The following is a 21443-nucleotide window of genomic DNA, read 5'->3' on the forward strand; positions in this document are numbered from 1 at the left end:
GAATTTTACATAGCTCTGGCATAGCAAGTAAAAGGTGTTCCTTCAGTTGGATAGAAGCCCAATTGCTTATATTTTGTAAAATTTTCTCTAACCCAAAAAACAATCTAAGATCAAATAAATCAGTTCTATACTTGCTCCAGTATAAAAATTTAACATAGAAAATAGTTTAAAAAGACTTTTTGAATGAAGTTTCCTGGCCTATGAAACCTCTCAATTTTATTTAAAAAAATTTTTTTAATGTTTATTTATTTTTGAGAGAGACAGAGCACAAATGGGGGAGGGGCAGAGAGAAGAGGGAGACACAGAATCTCAAGCAGGCTCCTGGCTCTGTCAGCACAGAGCCTGATGCGGGGCACGAACTCACAAACCGTGAGATCATGACGTGAGGCGAAGTTGGATGCTCAACCGAATGGCCATCCAGGCACTCCAAAACATCAGGGGTAAGCTCTTACTTTTTTGTTTTAACGTATATTTATTTTTGAGAGAGTGAGAGAGTGCAAGCCAGGTAGGGGTAGACAGAGGGGGAGATAGAGGATCTGAAGCAGGCTCTGCACGGACAGCACGGAGCCTGATGCAGGGCTCCAACTCATGAACTAAATAAACCTTGAGATCATGACCTGAGCTGAAGTCCGAGGCTTAACTGACTGAGCCACCCAGGCGCGCCTAGACTATCATCTTTAAAGCTAAATTACCAGCTCCAATTTTGACATCTTTAACAATTCAGCTAAAATTTATTAATTTGTAGCAATTTTACTTAAACAAAAACCTCATATTTTAAACTTTTTATGATCCTGTCCAGAAAAACAACACCTAAAAAGTTTGTTAATATTTTTTTTTTTTGCTTAATGAAATAACTGATGGAGTATTTACAAATTTTAATATAAAAAGCATGCTTATGATCAATAGTCAATATATTTAAGAAGCCTATGTCACAGACTGGTGACATAGCCTTTCAGACAAATTTGGTCCTTCTACCTGTTTTTTTATGGTCAGTGAGTTACAATTTTTTTTTTTACAACTTTATCTTTAATTTTGCCTCTTAGCAAAATCTAAAATATTTACTATCTGGTCCTTTAGGAAAAAAGTCTGCAGATCCCTGGCCTGTATTATTACTACTCATTATACATAACCTTCACCTCTAAGTAGCTAACTTTTAATATAACCTCAGCCCTGACCACTTGGCTTTCATAATCACTAACTGTGCACCAAACATTTTTAGATTTTCACCCTTCTTTTCAAAAGTTATAAAGCAAAACTCATCTGACAGGTAACTCCTTTCTTGAGTTTCTTTCTAAGGGTATTTCCCTACTCCCAAGCTGAAAATCACAGGTCTTTGACTCCTCACAAAACCCCATGTTTAAGTCCTTTTTATTTTCCATTCCTTCTGTAAAATGACTTTTTCTCCATTTCTCCTAAAAACCCTGGCTCAAGTATTTTCCTCTAAACCTACACCTAGACAGTCAATTATTAATCATTGTCCCTAAGTTTAATCTCACTCAATTCACTTAAAAGATACATTCTGGGGCGCCTCGGTGGCTCAGTCGGTTAAGCGTCCAACTTCGGCTCAGGTCATGACCTCACGGTTTGTGAGTTCGAGCCCCGAGTTGGGCTCTGTGCTGACAGGTGAGAGCCTGGTTCGGATTCTGTGTCTCCCTCTCTCTTTGCCCCTCCCCCTGCTTGCGCTTTGTCTCTTTCTCTCAAAAATAAATAAATGTTAAAAAAAAATTTTAAAAATGTATTCTGAATTATTGCTATTGCTTCAATTTATATCAAATTATTCCAAATCCTTCACTTTTTTCCTAAACCAGTATTTCACAAAATTCAGCCATCTGCCTACTGCCCTCACAATTTTTGCTCCAGGTGTCCACTAATGCTGTGTCTTGAGGTTCAGTAGTTGAGGACACAGGTTCTGGATTCAGTCTGCCTGGTTGTGAATACACCACTTACTAAAGCTGTGACGTTACTTAACCTTTCTGTGCCTTTATCACCTCACACACCAGGTGTATTTGATAGTAGTATCTAATAACTCCCTGAGTTCATATAAGAAGCAAATGAGTTAATATACACAAAATGTTTTAACAGTGTCTGATAAATGATAACCCATCAATAACTGTTAGCAAATCATTTTTAATATTTTTTTAATTTAAATGCTATATTTCCTTTTCAGATCTACAAAGGTATTTAAGTGAACAATGTAGATAAAATGTTTAGCACAATTTTTGGAAAATGGTAAAGGTGACAGTTACTTTATTATATAAGCTGTGTGCTTAGACATTTCAATTGGATTTCCAACAGCACACCACCATTTTTCTTTCTTCTCCACCACAGAAAATCTACTCTAAATCCTTGGTTTGTCTTACTGAACGGAAATATCAGCTTTCTGGTCACCCAATCAACTTTAGTTTTAGTGTCTCTTTACACCAGGGGTCAGCAAACTATGCCCTGACCCATGAGCCAACTCTGGCCACCTGTCTGTTTTTTAGTGGCCTGGAAGCTAAGAATGTTTTTATTTTGTTTTGTTGCGTTTTTAAGTGGTTATAGAAATACCTATATAATACCCTTGATTTTGCCTTTCAGTCCACAAAGCCTAAAATATTTGCAGACCCCTGTGGTCCATCCAGCGAAGACACAGCAAAGAAAAACCAAACACAGGTAAATGGAAGAGATATCATGGAGCAGGAAAGGGTGAGCAAATTGCTCAGTAGTAGCACTAAAGTAAAACAAACAAACAAAAAAACAAAAAATGGTACCAAGAAAAGTCAATTGGATTTGAGAAACAGGAGGTCACTGTTCACATTATAGAATATACAAATACTACTAGGAGTTAAGATTTCAATGCATTTAAAAGTGCAGAGTGCAGAAATAGAGTGGGTATAGGACATTTATTCTGAGAATTCAACAATGGAAAAGAAAACAAACAGGCAATTGGTTAAAGGAAAAGCAAAATCAAGTAAAGGTTTCCCCTCAGGATTTAGAAAAATTACAGAATGTGGTAGAAGGAAGCAACTTTGGCATAAGAATAATAAATTCAGGGGTCAGATACGACTACAGATGCAGAATGAGAAAAGTCACCACCCTTCACTGAAGAACAAATTAAAAACAGAAATGGATACTAACGTATCGTAATATGGAGAAGAGGAAAACAAGAAAGTTCAGATTTAATTATTTTACTATCTCTAAGAAAGCAAGAAACAAAGTTATCTACTAAGGGTGACAGGAGTATATGGAACTGAAAGCAGAAAGAGAAAAGATTTAAAAATAACTTTTCAAGGAGAATAAGCAACAGAATAAATAGCACAAAACAATCATGGAATAGTGAGAACCCTTGTCCTGGAATATAAATGCAAATTAGTTAAACATTTTTAAATTCTCAAGTACCACTCTGATTTTTATACAGTTTTTCAACAGCATTGTCTCCTATTAGCATTTAGAGCTGTATTCAAAAGCAGACAACTATTAACTTACTCAAATGTTACATTTCACACATTCAACTGTGAACACAAAACCCACCTCTTTTCACATACTGGATACAATTACATATGATTTCTAGACAAAATAATTTATGTAGTATAAATCTTAAGTAGAAATAAGATATAGAAGTAAAAGCATCCAAAAGCAAGCTCTTATTCCTCAAATCCCCCAAGGAACTGGTTTGTTAGTCTTCCCTGGCATTTTCACATTGATAAAAAATCAACTATATAGAAGCTAAGAGAAAAGTGAATTTTAGATAATTTTGTTTTCTGAGGATCAAAACCACCTTTTGAATTTTATTGAAAATACTCTGGATGGACATTATGTTAAGATACATCATATCTGCATTTTCAGACGGTATACTGAACATAATCTAAGCAGTCTGGGACATTTTACCCCTATTAACAGTGAACTGTTACAATACAGTGATACAAATGGTAGTTGTTCAAATCCATAAGGCTGCTTAATTTAGCAAAGTCCAGATGGTTCTTTCTGAATTGTGCCTGCCTTTTACAATTTTCCGGTCTTTTCCCTAAACATCAGAATATTGTAATCTATAACCCCTTAAAATGCCTGAGGAACAAAGCTATTTATGCCTAATATACTCCTTCTAACTTTTATGAACTTGGAAACAAGATAAAAAGCTAAAATGTTAAAGCATATGCTTTCAGATCTTTGCTTTGGCTGCTCATAGTTGCTTTATTTGTTGGGAATACATGGATATCAAAGGAGCTCCTTCTTCATGGCTCTCAACTAACTTATATAGAAGAGGAAAGAAACTTAATTCAGTCTCATGATAATGATCTGTATATTCTGTCTTCCTCATAAGGCTGGTGAACAGCCAGGGAACGGGGATCATTATTATTTGCATTTACAGAGGGACAAAGTCTGACATTTAGAAGGATTTCAATAAATCCTTTTTGAATATATCAAACTGAAATGAACTAATTGGCTAATATTCCTTTTATTTTCCCAACATCATCAATAACAAAAAGTTGTCCTGACATTTTTATCTCAGGTAAGGTTTTTAACTTTTATTCAATGTCAAAAGCTCTGAAAGAAACCTCAAGTGGTATAAGAAATAGTCAGCGGATGGCATGCCTCTTCCTTCAAACAGTTAGGTCCAAGGTTAAAATGTGCTGGCATGGTTAAAAGGTTCTTTTAAACTCAAGATCTTGTCCTCAAACAGTCATTAAAGTTCTCAGGGTATATTTCAAAAGAGCAGGATGTTAACCTTAGCTCTTTGGTCTAATTCCAAGTCTGGTAATTACATACTGCCTATTAAAATTCCCCTCACAATTCTAACTTAATAAGGTGGTGTTCAGTTACTATCAAACAGCTCAGAGCAATTCTACCAGCTGCAATGTTTATTCCATAAAGTGTAATGTTTCAGGTATGATTAAGTGATCATTTAAAAGTTTTCAGGAAGAAATGGATCATGCATTCATTCAAATACTTTTCACTTTTAAAGAAAGTATGAGCTATACATATTTTTGAACTGTATTTTTTAAAAGTGGCTAAAATTCCTATAACTAAAAACGTCACAGTGATTTTAGTTATGTTCTGGATAAGAGGGTTCTATGTGCAGCTATTATAATACAAACATGGCAAGAAAAATTTTCAAGTAAAGCATCTTTAAGTTTTACAAAGCAGAGAAAACTCAGAAAGAATCTTACAGACTCAAGGGAAAGGATGTTTATACTTTCCTTCTCAAGACACTTATTGTAGAATCACTATTTCCCCATTTTTGCAATCTGCTATTATCAGAACTCAGCCAAAGTATAGTAAAACATCTAGTAGATGAACAAGTGGCAAAATGAAACTAAGTTGGAATGTATGGTTATTAAACTTCAACCTTTATCTGCAACCATATTAAAAGGCATTCTGGCAATTGTGATCCTTTGCAGGGAGCTGAGAGTAGAGGAACTGGAAACAGTAGCATAGAAATAGAATTACTCCTCAAAATTGTCCAGACTACTGAAGTGAGGTCCTAAACATATCTCAAGGCTTGCAGATGCAAATGTAGAACCATTATCCTTGAGAAGTTATTCTTGTGATGGTAGTTTTCAAAAAACAAAAACAAAACAAAAAACCCTAGGTATTTCTGGTATTTCAATGTGTCTTAAAGATTGCCCCCAGGGGTGCCTGGGTGCTTCAGTCAGTTAAGCATCCCACTTCAGCTCAGGTCATGATCTCAAGGTTCCTGGGCTCCAGCCCCACATCAGGCTCTGTGCTGACAGCTCAGTCTGGAGCTTGCTTCAGATCCTGTGTCTCTGACTCTCTCTGCCCATTGCCCACTCATGCTCAGTTTCTCTCTCTCTCTCTCTCAAAAATAAATACACATTAAAAAAATTTTTTTACAAAGAGGTGCCTGGGTGGCTCAGTCAGTTAAGCGTCCAACTTTGGCTCAGGTCATGATCTTGCAGTTCATGGGTTCAAGCCCTGTGTTGGGCTCTGTGCTGACAGCTTAGAGCCTCGAGCCTGCTTCGGATTCTGTGTCTCCCTCTCTCTGCCCCTGCCTCACTCACACTGTCTCTCAAAAATAAATGGAGAAAAAAAGAGAAGATTGCTCCAAAATTAGTTCCATCTTTTAAGCACACCCTAACTTCAGGCTCTTTAAGTCAATATAGAACTAAAAAGTCAAAAGAAAAAAAGTTTCCATTAACTGTGTTTTTCTCATCTGTATATTGTTCGTAAAGACCTATCATTGTTTAGAACAGTGACATATCACTTAAGGAGACAAATTATAAATAAACATACTAAAACAATACCCTATAACTGTTAAAAGTCCAACCGTCATTCCAGGCAAATAAAATGCTAATGCTACTGACCAGGGGAAAAAAACAAAAACAAAAACCAACAACTTCAAAACCAAGAGCCAAGAAAATTACTCTTGAGGTTGCAATGCAAAAATTTCATCAACTGAATTAGATGACATTAGGCCTGACTATAAAACGCACACACAAAAAAGAGGTTTTTATTATTTTTGATCAGTGGTGCCAATGATGAAGGAATGGCCAAATTAAATTACTTCCTTCAGGAAAGCAGAAATGTAACTGTGGGAAAAAAATCTTATACTTTCAAAAAGGTAAGTTATCTAAGATTAAAAATTGATGTTATTATTTTTTTCAATAGTTATCTAGAGGTATACCAAAGGTTTACAATCAAATCCAAAAATCTTAGGACTGAGTATGTTTTGGAATTCAGATTTTTTTCTCCGAGATTTACAAATACTACTTAATAATTCCCAGTGGGGTCCAAGTCAAAAACTCAGTAATAAAACACTTTGATATTTCTGCAGCAAACTGTTATGACTGCTTCAAAAAAAGGCCTTGTATTAGTTCAGATCCAGATCTGCATCAAATTAAGTTAACACCAATTTAGGTATTGTTGTCAATTTCCATTTTAAGAATTTTGTGGACCTTAACTGAAAAAACAGAATTAAGTTAGGCCAAAGTTCTTAACTCATTTTACCCTTAAGCTTAAAAAATAGTAGGTTATATAAATATTGTCTGCCAACCCTTGAAGTTTACAAACTTAAAAAGACAGTAGAAATTACGTTTCATTTGTTTCTACAAGTCACTTACACTGTATTACAGAAGCTTTATCCATCTGCCCAAAGAAACCAGATATATTTTATTAATTTTATGATGTGAAATAAAATACATAAAATGTATTCATATTCAAAAGGAAAAACTTTTTTTGTAGTACTTTCTAGTTGAAAAAAGTAACCGTATTTCTACAAGTTAATAAAATCGTGAAACTGCACTGTAACTGAGCATAGGCAGTTTCAACTAGCTCAAAAGGTTATGTGAAAGTTTGGACTCTAGGGTAATGAAAAGAAGATGGACAAAGAAATTTTCCATTTCTCTCTTCTTTCTATGGTCTTACAGTTTGGGGGGAAAAAGGATTCTATGTAAGAAGAACCAGAATGCTTATTTAAGAAAGGTTGTATGTTCTCTTAAAAACTGTAAATTTGGACTGGGCAGTAAGCAGATATGCAAATTCCAGCTCCAAAATTTACTAGCTTTGTGACCTTGAGAAATTAACTCTCTTGTGCTTCAGTTTCCTCATCTATAAACAGGGCAAATAATAACATACACCACATAGAGTTGTGACCAAAAATCAAATGCTAAATAAAAATAGGTGAAAACAAACAAAAAAACACAAGTGACAAAAGGAGCAACAGGAGGAACAGAGAAACAGGTGACATTAATAAATATTAACAAAGTTAATCCAATATTATCAAAATTTGCTGTGATCTTACTTTTTAAACCCAGAATGGGTTAACATAATTTTTTTTTAAAATACAATAAATGTTTCCCTGCATTTTATTACCTGAAATACTATGAACTAAAATAATTAATATCTGTATCCTTTGTAATAACTAATTATCATTATCTGAACTTACAATTTCTATAAACTCCTAAAATGCTTCAAAGAAAGTTTCTGTGAAAAACTAACCAGTAGTTTGCATGTATGGTTAGCATTCAGTAAATAGGCATATTTGCTAAGTCAAAATATCTAATTCCCTGACTATGTCAGAGCCCATCCATCAAACATAATGGTACCAGAAATAAACCACCTTGCTTATTATGCAATCTGACAAAGCACTGCATGAAATCTTACCTATCTTCATCTTTGTCATACAGTTGGTAATAATCTCCACAACCATTCCAAAAGGTGTTATCCACAACTTCTTGCCGTCCTGCTGTGGCTCCACTTTCTGCTGTAATTTGGTTATGTTCTGTTTCCCTGTGTGTAACTCTTGAGTAAGGTGGATCCAAGAACATGCAGTCATGTTCTCCATCGTAGTCATCACATTTTATTAAGAGGTCATCTGAGCCATTTTCCTCAACTTCCAAAGCCTCCCTCCACCTCTGAACACTTCTTTGTTTAGCCTCATGCCTATTAAAACCTGTTTCTTGGTCCACCTGGCTTGAACTTATCAATTTCCTAACTTTGGGTCTCACTACCTGTTCAGGAGAACTTCCCTGGTTCTTGTTCTTATCACTAGTATTTTGTTCACTGCAAATATGCCCAGGAGCACACACTGAATCTTCAGTTGCATTTTCTCTCTGACTCTCCTGGCTAGTATTATTTTCTTGTTTGTTTCTAACAACGTCATCTTCAGAAGAGGAGCTCTGAAATTCCTGATTGCTCTGATTGACAAACTCAGTATCACCAGTAGAACTTTTGACTAACGGTGCTGAATCTAACTCTTCAAATTCATCTCTTACTTCACAGTTAAAAGAGGGAACTGGTGGTGAAAGACCAGTGTATGCCTCTACCTCTCCATTTGCCAACTCAAATACTGTATTGCTCAGTGCTTCCTGATATCCACCACCTTCCACAACTTCTGCAGAAAGCTGAAGACGGTCATTGGCCTCTCTGTGTGTACCATCTGGGTCGTAAGAGTCAGTATGAACCAATGAAATTCCATTTTGTACACTGGAAGCATCACAAGCTTCTGGAGTATATTCTCCCTCAGGGTGATTATGAAGATTTGTACTGCTTCCTAAAGTCTCCCTGCCTTCCTCACTATGACGTACTGCAGCAAAGGATGGACTGCTCTCAATGGTTTGATTTAATGTTGTATCACAAATGGGAATTTCTGTTTCACTTTTTTCAAACGAAGGGCCGTTGGGTAAAGAAGAATGAACTTGATCCGATGGACTGGAACCTTCATAGAGAACAGAGAAAACATTTTTGGAAACATTAATTTTAGATACAATTTTATTTAATAATGACTATTTAAATAGATAGTATGCCAATCATTACTCACTTGAATATGAGTGAATTTCTGACAGGTACTTCTATGCCCCTGAACTTAACTGAGAGAGCCCACTGGTCACCCTATGAGTTCATTTATGCCATTGTATAGCCATTCAATATCTTCTCTCAGATGTCTTTTGGAAGTCTTTTAGCTAACTGCTAATACCTAAAACATTCTGTAAAAGACATTAAAAGGAGAGGCTACTGAAAAACTACACAGTGAGAGGCATAAGTCAAGTCATAGGGTAACCAATGTGCCCTTCTAGTTGTTAAGGTGTACAATTCAAACTTCATTTCTTTTATTATGTGCAAGTAAAAAAACTTCACAAGTACTTTTGATAGATAAAGGAACAGGTTACACATCTAACAGAAATGAAACTCTATTGTGTTTGATGTCAATTCAGAAAATTGTATCTCAGTCTCTAGATATATTAGATTTCTACCCCAAAATGGATTTTTTAATACACCTATAATGAGTTACCTTTACATTATGTTACAGCTATGATTGCAAAACAACAAAAAAGTCAACATGTTGACTCTGCCATAGTTTGTCAGAATCTTGAGAAAAGAATAAAATCAGATCTGTTTTATAAATCACTTTAAGCCTATCTTTTATCACTACTAATGTAATAATAAATAATGAAGACATCTGAGATTTGCTGGAACAAAAATTTATAGAAGAGCAGTCTTGTCATATCACAGAAAGGCTTCTTTAACAGAGTGAACTCATTAACTAATAATTCAGATTCTTACTTATAAATGACAGTAAAAATAATTTACAATTAGCAAATTTTCTCAAGACCAGAAGCCTACACTCTAGTCCAAAGATGTGTAATTACTACCTGGATATCTGTAAAGTACTTTGTTTTTTTTTTTAAGCTTATTTATTTACTTTTTGAGAGTCAGAGAAAGCAGGAGTTGGGGAAGGGCAGAGAGAGAGGAAAAGAGAGAGAATCCCAAGTAGCGTGGAGCCCAATGTGGGGCTCAAACCCACAAACCATGAGATTGTGACCTGAGCTGAAGTGATGCTTAACTGACTGAACCACCAAGGCGCCCACTGCAAAATACTTTTTCAAACTACTGAATAAGAGATTTTAATTAAATAACTATTACTCGACACTTGTATTTCATAAAATGGTTTTAAGAAATTAAATTAGCCAAGCTAAATTATTTAGGGATACAATTAACACAAGAAAGCTATTAAACATAATATGCAGGGAAAAATATATTCAGTTCACATTAAAAAGTTTTTGATTGAAAAATAAATCTCCACTAGCAGAAGGATGTCATGATACAGTTATATTTTAACAAGTGGCTGTATTCTATTTTCTTCCATGTTTAAATGTATATATCGTTCATATTAAATTTAATAAAAATATCAGAATAGAATTTCTTGATAGGATATGTATATTTGTATTCATAGACACATAAAGCCCACACATAATTTCTAATATTATAAGATCAATTCCTACATGCTTATTAATAGCTCTTATATAACTCCATGTTGCATACCTGAGGAATTTTCCTTTGGAACATCATCTAGTTCCAACACTTCATAGTCATCACCAGCCCGACCTAAACTTCTTTCATGCCTGGTCATACATGGTTTAAAACTGACATATGCATGTCTTCTTCCATATCTCCTGCCTGTGATTGTCTGATATCCTCCTGCTGGTTTGGGCCAGGCAGCCTTGCTGGATTCTTGATCCATTACTGAAAAACAGAGTTAAAAATAAGAGAGGCATGAAATGACCTTTACTCCAGTGACCAGTAGAGGTAATGTTTAAACATATATGCTATTGCTTGCCAGATCATCTGCTACTGAACATTACATGCACCTTACTAACATTGTAAGTGTAAACATGAATATTAGGTTATGAGAGTTAATTGGCCTCTTTACCCCCCAAAATAGCTTTTAAAGTTTGGCACTTTTAAGATGTCTCAGAGTTTTAGAATATAACGTACCCAAAATGATTTTTCATATGCCAAATTCATAAGTCATACTGCAAAAGCTCATTAAGAATTAGACAAAGATCCTCCAAATTATCTAAGTAAAGTACCTTATGTATAAATGCTTAACACATATTTGCTGGATTATTAGCATATTACATTAATTAGCACAATTACATGTGTGTAATCTGCACAATTACATTAATTGTGAATACATTTCTATCCAAGGTAACATGCAACTTCTTTAAATGGCATCTGTACTATCAGGAAGAAATAACTGGACCATAATAAAACATCCCAAAGACTAGGGTCAGATAAAATTATCCACAAGAAAACAGCGATGAGCCAAGTCAAAGACATGCTACCTCACCTTTCAAAACTACAGTAAACATTATGGTAGCAAAACCCATCAACACTTTAACAACTATTTAAATACTAAGCTCTGACAGCTGAGGGATACACAGTAGTAAACAGTAGCACCTGTAACTAAGTAGAACATTACCATATCTATATATATATATGTAAAAGTGTAAGTTTCTTTAATCAACGATATTTTACATATACTATACAAGAACTAAACACAGTATTTAAAAGACACTTTTTAATGTTATTTTTGAGAGAGATATAGCATGAGTGGCGGAAGGGCAGCGAGAGGGAGAGACACAGAACATGAAGCAGGCTCCAGGCTCTGAGATGTCAGCACAGAGCCCAATGCAGGGCTTTAACCCACTAACTGTGAGATCAGGACTTGAACCGCCATTTGGGATGCTTAACTCACTGAGCCACCCAGACACCCCTAAACAAAGTCTTATCTCACAGTATATAAAATAGTCAGGTAATGGAAAAGTTACATATTTTTGTTTTACTGCATTAAATAAGTAGAAATGCTTCCAAGCACAAATAAAAAACAAACATGTATTTATACAGTTATCAAGTTTTACATTATATTATTTAATCCCTTCAAAAGCCTTATGAGGCAGATACTGTACTTCATTTTAAAAATCAAGAAATTGGGGCGCCTGGGTGGCGCAGTCGGTTAAGCGTCCGACTTCAGCCAGGTCACGATCTCGCGGTCCGGGAGTTCGAGCCCCGCGTCAGGCTCTGGGCTGATGGCTCGGAGCCTGGAGCCTGTTTCCGATTCTGTGTCTCCCTCTCTCTCTGCCCCTCCCCCGTTCATGCTCTGTCTCTCTCTGTCCCAAAAATAAATAAAAAACGTTGAAAAAAAAAATAAAAAAAAAAAATCAAGAAATTAAGAGTAAACTTAAGTATTTAGTAACTTGTCCAATAATCGAATAGTATGACTCCAGAACTAGTGCCCTTAACGACTCCTCCAAAGGAATAGTCTCCAAAACGGAAAGCACAACAGAAGCCAAGGGAGGGTACAAAAAATATAACAATTTCTATTTATACTTATTTTCATATCAAAAATTAGAAATTAAGCTTTAAAATATTCAATAAATGGATCAAAAATGGCCTTATATAAGCCCATGACCCCAAATGGAGGGTATTACGCTAAGTGAATTAAGTCAGAGAAAGACAGATATCATATGTTTTCACTCATATGTGGAACTTGAGAAACTAAACAGAAGACCATGGGGGAGGGGGGAAAACAGTTACAGAGAGGAAGGCAGGCAAACCGTAAGAAACTCCTAAATACAGAGAACAAACTCAGGGTTGATGGTGGAGGGGAGAGGGGAAAATGGGTGATGGGCATTGAGAGGGCACTTGTTGGAATGAGCACTGGGTGTTGTATGTAAGTGATGAATCACGGGAATCTACCTCCAAAACCAGGAGCACACTGTATACACTGTATGTTAGCCAACTTGACAATAAATTATATTAAATTAGTTAATTAAAAAAAAAAAAGACGATTCCATGTCATGTATGGTACTTAAGGTATCCAGGGAGAAAAATATAAAATCCTTAATGTAGAGGGACTGACAAAGACACTCTGCTTACCTGCTGGCTCTTTTTCAGTATATTGTGACATATATGGCAGTTTTTGTGTGCCCAGTTCAGTGCAATTATGGATGTGAATTAGTTTTTATTCACACAATGAATAAGCTGCAGAAGATTCCTACAAGGAAACCGCAGATTAAACAAAATATTAATAATATAAGCACAAAATAAAAATGACAAAGTAATACTTCTGGTGAAGCACTTTGTTAACCCTGTAATATCAGAAAAATACAATCAGATCTGACAATCCATCAAAAAAACCTTAAAACTATCAAGATAGCTATTTGAAAAGTTACATCTCCTCTTGAAAAACCTCTTGCTATAAGCATGTATCATCCTTAAGACTGACATGATTAACAGTACGTTCATAATTTAAAAGTAAATAAGCAAATATATTGGAAGAAGCGCTGACTGAAGTATGTGACCAAACTATCTGGGAGTCTACTACACTATGCTATCTTTGCTTCTGCATCAAGCGCTATATAGTTTCTTTAGCTCTGGCATTGTTAAAAGAAGTCAACCCTAGGAATACAGACCGTATTTTCAAAACATATAATGGCTTATGACAATTATAAATTAATGTGTGTAAGGGCGCCTGGGTGGCTCGGTCAGTTAAGCATCAGACTTCAGCTCAAGTCATATCTCACGGTTCATGAGTTCAAGCCCTGCGTTACGCTCTGTGCTGACAGCTCAGAGCCTGGAGCCTGCTTCAGATTCTACGTCTCCCTCTCTCTCTCTGCCCCTCCCCCACGCACACTTGCACACATGCTCTCTCTCTCTCAAAAATAAATATTAAAAAATATTTTAAAAATAAAATAAAAAATGTGTGTAATAATATACTTATTCTTTACAGTAGTCAATTAACTATTCAAATATTTTGATTCCAAATAAGAACTTATTCTACATTAGAAAAACTAAAATTTGTCATGTAACAAATATAAAAAGACCTTCTGGTTTGAAATTAATCCATTTACTACTTCAAAAGTTGCAACCTGGGCTCTTTTAAAAGTTTGGTAAGGGTTATGTTTTTATTTAAACAGCTTATTTACGTAAACACTGAAGCTATTGCTAATTTTATACCACCACTTATTAGAAGATGATAGTTCTGCAAATGAGGTTAATTGTATTGTTATCTGTGAAACCACAGATAGCTCTATATTAACATACATCAGAGTACAAACACACATTCTCCCATATAAATTATAAATTCAGCAACATGTTATGATCCTCTAATATGTCTGAACCAAATGAGACTGTTAGCAACAATCTTACCAAAGAATAGCTTACCAAAAAATATTCTTAACATGGAGGCAAAAAGATAAGCTCTAATTAGTACTGTTTTAATACTAAGAAAAATGATCTGAAATAACTTGAATCTTCAGTCATAATATAGTACATGACAATCGTAAAGGATGACCATGCATTTAAATTCATAAGTATTTCACCCAAAGTCTTTTCTTTAGAATAAAGCTTTATTTTACTATGTTCCCGGCATTATTTTCAGTGCTGAGGCTTCAAATAAATGAACAAAGTAGACAAATATCACTGCCCTCCTAAAATTACAGTATGTGGTACACACACTAAACAAAACAAGAAAGTAAATATACGTTAGACAATAAATACAAAGGAGCAAAAGAAAGCAGTGAATAAAGGGTTGCTGGGGGTGTGCAATTTAAAATAGGGTGGTTAGGGAAAATCTCTCTGAGAGGGAAGCATCTGAGCAAACACCTGGTAAGGGAGACAGCCATGTATAAACCTAGGGAGAGAACATTTCGGGCAGAATAAATGAAAGTTCCTGAGGTGACAACTTCCAGAAGTGATCATAGCAAGAAGTGTGGGATGGAATGAACAAGACAGAAAGCAACAGATGAGGTTAGAAAATTAATTAGGGTGGGTGATAGGGGGTGAGATGGAACAGGTCACATAGGCCTTTATAGGCTAACACAAGAAATGTAGGTTTTATTCTGAGTGAGCTGGAAAACCACTGAAGAGTTCTGAACACAGAACAGACATTACCTAACTTCTGTTTTAATAGGAACACTCTGGCTACTATTTTGAATAGAGTGAAGGGGAACAAGGTCAAAGGCAAGGAGCCTGTTTGCAAAGCTATCGAAATAATATTGGCAAGAGATCACAGTGGTTTAGACCAGGGTAAAACTAGAGGTGGTGAGAAATGCAGATTCTGAATATACTGTGAAGGAAGTGCCAACAAAGTTTTCTGATATAGATTATAAAATAAGGTAAGGAGTTGAGGCTGACTCTAAGTTCTATAGCCTGAGCAACTGAAAACAACAACAACAACAACAACAACAACAACAACACAGTTACCATTAACTGAATGAAGTAGGAAAATTTGTGAAAGATGCAGGTTTGGAGAAAGTATCTTCAGTTCAGTTTTACATGTATTAAGTCTGAGATATCTATCAGACATTCAAGCAGAAATGTTAAGTAGAGGGGCACCTGGGTGGCTCAGTCAGTTAAGCATCTGACTTTGGCTCAGGTCATGATCTCACATTCATAGGTTCAAGCCCCATATCAGGCTCTGTGCTGACTGCTCAGAGCCTGGAGGAGCATGCTTCAAATTCTGTGTCTCCTCTCTTTCTGCCCCTCCTCTGCTCACACTCTGCTTCTCTCTCTCTCTTTCTCCCCCTCTCAAAAACAAATAAACATTAAAAAATTTTAAGAAAGAAAGAAAGAAAGAAAGAAAGAAAGAAAGAAAGAAAGGTTAAGTAGAAGCCTGGAGTTGACTAAAAGAATTCTGGGCTGCAAGTATAATTTGGGAGTTACCAGTATATAGATACATTCAAAAAGGCATGAACTCGGACAGGACATCTAAGTGTACTTGGAGAAGGAAAAAGGTTCGACAGCCTTGAGACAATCCAACATTAAGAGACCAGGAAAGAAGTACCAGAGAGCTCACAGAGGCCAATGGAAAGAAAAGGAAAATCCAGGAGTATGGATGCCAAATGAAGAAAGTGCTTCAGACAGAAGAACTAATCCACTGTGCCAAATGCTAAGAAATAAAGTATAAGAAGGACCTGTAACTGGCCACTGAACTTAGCAACATGGAGGATACTGAAGATCTCTGACAACAGCAACTTTGGTAGAATGGGAGGTGTAAAAGCCTGATCACAGATAGTGAGAGGAAAGGAACTGGAAAGAGTACATACGTCCTGAAAATCACCGTTTCTTAATAATTTACTTTAACGTGATTCCACTTGCTTTCTAAAGGTGTTCCAACAAAATTTAATCTACTTGTTTTCAAGCCCTGTGACCCCCGCTGTGATAACTTTTGACTACTTCTGAGCTCAGTCCCCTGATTTGAATCCCGTGTTCTCGTGTGTGTGTGTGTGTGTGTGTGTGTGTGTGTGTGTGTGTGTGTCTTTACTAGAAGATCAAGTATTTGTTTCAGAAATTTTATGTAAGGAGGTAAACTTTGGGTCCTTGCATGTCTGAAAAAATTTTCATCTATCCCTCAGACTTTGGGTATAGTTCAAGAAAAAACATTTTTTTCCTAACTCTGAAAGACATGGTTTTCCAGCATCCCATGTTGCAATATGGCATCCCATTCTGCCAATTTATTTCTCAGTTTTTGGTAAGTAAACCAATTTTTCTCCCTGGAATATTTAGGATATCTTCTTAATAAATGGTATTCTATAATGCCACAAGGACTTTTTTAGGGGCAGGCCATTTTATAATTTCTCCTACACAGCCACTATTGGGCTGTTTTAAATTTTTTTTTTTCAACGTTTATTTATTTTTGGGACAGAGAGAGACAGAGCTCCAACAGCAGAATTGAAAGAGTTGTGATTTTAAAGACAAAGGCCTTATTTTATTTGTACTTGCATGCACTAGGTCTATTAAATGCTTGTTTCTACTGCACTAACACAGTATGTATGTAAATGATTGGACAAATGAATGAATGAACAAACATGTGCTCCTTTCTCTGATGGAAATAAGGAAATATAATGAAAAGAGAGGGCTAAGTGTTGGGTACACTTGGATCTAAATCCCAACTCTGATACTCAGGCAAGTTAAATGAAAGCTAGTGGTAGTTTAAGTGATTTAAAAATATATATATATATATAAATAGTAATGAATGAAAGGAACTTAGGCAAACAGAGTAATGAGTGCTCATATTCCTATATGGACACAATATATACTAATATTGGTACACAGTAGACCTACATCTTGAATTGTCTTTGGTATCAACATATTTCTACTCCAGTGAGTAATCAACTAATAACAAAGCTTGTATAATATTTAAAAATAACACATTTATTATTTTTGCAACATAGCCTACCTACTTCAGTAACATCATCGAACCTCTATGAGAATAATACAGTAGAATAATTAAAAAATAATTCTTTGATAAAATTTTTTTAACACTTCTCCCTTCAAAAAGCACAGCCTAATCTGCTCCCTATCAGGGTGGGTTGTACTTAGACACTTGTTTCTATTGAATACAATGTGACAGAAATGACAATGTATAATGAACAAAATTATGGCATAAAAGGCATTGTGCCTTCCTCCTTGCTCTCTCTCAGCTCCCTCTCCCTGGGAAAAGCAAGCTGCTACATCATGGGATCATTCAGGTAGTCCTATGGAAAAGTCAATGTATTCCTGCCAAGAGCAGAAGGAAGTGAGGTATTCTGACAACAGCCATGTGAATGAACCACCTAGGAAGCAGCACCTTAAGTCACAATCAAACCTGCAGATGACTGCAGTCCCAACCCACATCTTCAGGGTAACCTCATGAAAGATCTTGAGACAAACCACCCATTCAGGTTGCTCCTGAATTTCTCACCTACAGAAACTATGGTCTACTGAAGCATAACAAATTATCCTGTAAAAATTAACAAACACAAATAACTTAAATTATATTATTTTATATATAGAGAGAGATAGATAGATATGGATAGATAGGTATGTGGATACTGAATTTTCCTATATTTCCACCTATTATGAGAACGAAGCTCTTTTAAAACAATGTTTGAGAGAGAGAGAACGAGCAGGGGAGGGGCAGAGAGAGGAGGGAGGGAGACAGAGAACCCCAAGCAGGCTCTGTGCTGAAGGCACAGAGCCTGACACAAAGGGCTTGAAACTCAAGAATTGTGAGATCATGGCCTAAGCCCAAATCTAGGGTCAGAATTTTAACCGACTGAGCCACCCAGGTGCCCCAAGAACAAAGATTTTCTAATGCCATCTCATGAAAGTATATTTTCTCCCTTTGAAAGAGCTGCTTATTCTCAGCATAGAAAGTGCCAGGTTATGGCTTACAGAATTAAAATGAATTATACTTATGTTTTGTTTGCTGGCAATCTCAGAACTGTTGCTTAGCTCTTACATTCTACATATCACCTAATAAATATTCACTAACTAGCTACTGAATCAGGAACACTTACTTTTAGAATTTAAATCTGATTTAAATGAAGTTTTAGGCAAAGCGAAGGAGAAATCAGTTGAACTTCCAGAAGAAGAGCTTCAACTGAAAGCTTGGATCTTTACACCCGTGACCCATTTGCTGGGAGCCAAAAATAACTCACTGTTTTTTAAAAAAATCTGAGACATAATTCATATATATTAGATCAGGTATACAACATAATGATCTGATGTTTGTACATAGGGCTAAATGATCATCAAAGTAAGTCTAGTTAACATCCATCACCATAAATAGTAACAAATGAGAACTTCTAACTTGTATTTTGTTAGTAACCTTCAAATATACAATATGGTATTAATAACTACAACACCATGCTATACACTACAACCCTATGACTTATTTATTTTATAACTGAAAGTTTGTACCTTTTGCCCCCGTGCTCAACAATTTTGCCTGCCTCCCACTCCCACCTCTGGCAACCACTGATCTGTTCTATGTATGAGGTTTGTTTTTTGTTTTTTTTTTTTAATTCCACACATGAGATCATACAGTATTTGTCTTTCTCTGATTTATTTTGGTTAGTATAATGCCTTCAAGGTCCATCCATATCCATATTGTTGCAAATGGCAACATTTCATTCTTTTTTATAGCTGAATAATACTCCATTTTGTATGTATGTGTCTGTACACACACAACCCACTTTTTTTTTTTTTTTTTTTGGCCTGAGGAAGATCAATCAATCAATCTTCCTTCTTTTTTTTTTTTTTTTTTGTGTTGTCTAAAACAACAGAAATTTATCTCTTACAATTCTGGAGGTTAAAAGTTCAAAATCAAGGTGCCAATGGGGTCATATTTCCTCTCAAAGGCTTTGGAGGAAATTCTTTTGTACTTCTAGCTGGTGGTGAATGCCAGCAAACCTTTGCATTCTTTGGCTATATACCACATCTTCTTTATCCATTCACCCATCAATGAACACTTAGGTTGTTTCCATATCTTGGTCATTGTAAATAATGCTGCAGTGAATATGGGAGTGCATGTCTTTTCAAGTTAGTATTTTTGTTTTCTTCGGATAAATACCCAGAAGTGGAATAGCTGGATCACATGGTAGTTCTATTTATTAATTTTTTGATGAATCTCCATACTATCTTCCATAGCGGCTGTACCAATTTACACTCCCCCCAAGAGTATACAAGGTTTTCCTTCTTTCCATATCCCTGCCAACACTTGTTATTTCTTGTCTTTTTGATAAAAGTCATTCTAACAGATATGAGTTGATATCTCATCGTGGCTTTGATTTGCATTTCTTTGATGATTAGTGATGTTGAGCATCCTTTCATGTACCTGTTGGCCAGGTACATGTTGTCTTTGTACGCTGTCTTTGGGAAAACGTCTACTCATTTCCTCTACCCATTTTCTAATTGGATTGTTTCTCTGCTATTGAGTTTTATGATTTCTTAATATTTTAGATATTGACCCTTTGTCAGATATATAATTTGGAAATATTTTCTCCCATTTATTAGGCTGCCTATAAATAACTCACAGTTAAAGCATCTTTTCTAGAAATAACAAAGTTGAGACACAAATACAATTTAATCCAACAATATGAAGAGCAAAGATTCTTGATTATTCTTCCCAGCCCTCTGCAAAATTTGTTTTATATTCTCTCATATTTCCCTTTATATATATGTGCCTGCAAAATGCCCTAAAAATGGCTCTTAAAAATTCCTTACAAAACAAAATTCTAAAATTATCTGGCCTGCAGTTCCTTTCAGTAAAATATTTATTTATATAGAATGTTGGTGATTATTATCATATTTGAGCTATAAGTTATAGAATACAAACTTCATGACAAAATGACTTTACGATAAACTACGACAAATACAGCTAGAAAGCTGTTCCATATATGCCGGAACTAATTACACTTTACCTTAGTTTACTAACATTATCTTTCTATTTTCAGCTACTAAGGCAAAGCAAATATTCCAAGAGGTTAAAAAAGTATCTACTCTGAACAACAATCTAAGCTTGCAATTAAAGTACTTCTCACACTTATATATTCTTTTTAATCTATCTCTAGATTTATCGTGTCTTCTAGTCACAAGCACAAATGGTTTCTTTTACATATAAACAATGCAAAATATTCCACTAGATGTAATTAATAGATACCCAATTAATAAGGACAGAGGTGATATTATTCCTATATATTGCTATAAACAAATAGACACATGAATAAAATCAATTGCGGTAAATCAAATAACATATTACCAACCGCTGGACTTCTAGGTTATACACAAGAAAACTTCCAGGATATGACTACCAGATTCTGTACATGAACAACTGTAGAAATGATAAGAGTACCTAAATCAGAGAGAAATTTTAAAAGTACAACTGTTAAACTTCTCAGATCAAATGGGCTTGCTATCCCTAGTAATGTGACGAGATAATATGATAAAAGGTTAAGCGTATTTAACTATTACCTTTCTTGACAATGTTTCTGTAAATTATTGTAAAAGAGGAACAATAAACTCAGCACTGATACAGTGAAAATTACACTGAAAAACATAAAATATATGTAATCAGAAAGAGACCATTTGATAATCCAAACTTTTGTATTTAAGTAGTTATAAAACTGTATTTCCAATTTCTGTTATGGTAAAGCCTCTATCTCACCAAATGATTATAAACTGTTACTCTATTTAAAAAAATTGTTACAAACTGCTATTTCTAAAAGACTAACCATACAGAAAAACCTGTGAAGAAATAACTGAATGAGAATATAACCAACACACTAGAACAATAAAGATTTTCTCTGGTTTACTGGAAATATAACTGGCTAAGGGGGAAAAAAAGATTAAAGTCGAAGACAAATTGAGATGGAAGAATAAAATATCAATCCATCAAAAAA

The 21443-nt window shown here is 35.3% G+C and overlaps 1 protein-coding gene across 1 annotated transcript in view; it reads right to left on the minus strand.

Moving 5' to 3' along the window:
* PJA2 (praja ring finger ubiquitin ligase 2) overlaps positions 1 to 21443 on the minus strand; it is a 70136-nt gene that overhangs the window by 38670 nt on the left and 10023 nt on the right. The window contains exons 2-4 of the mRNA XM_030326169.1: positions 13156 to 13273; positions 10759 to 10959; positions 8101 to 9154 (exon numbers count right to left, since the gene is read on the minus strand). Coding sequence (XP_030182029.1) covers positions 8101 to 9154; positions 10759 to 10959; positions 13156 to 13186 — 1286 coding nt within the window. The 5' untranslated portion in view covers positions 13187 to 13273. The remainder of the gene's footprint in view (positions 1 to 8100; positions 9155 to 10758; positions 10960 to 13155; positions 13274 to 21443) is intronic.

This window comes from Lynx canadensis, chromosome A1, assembly GCF_007474595.2.
Source record: "Lynx canadensis isolate LIC74 chromosome A1, mLynCan4.pri.v2, whole genome shotgun sequence".
NCBI classification, from domain to species: domain Eukaryota; kingdom Metazoa; phylum Chordata; class Mammalia; order Carnivora; family Felidae; genus Lynx; species Lynx canadensis.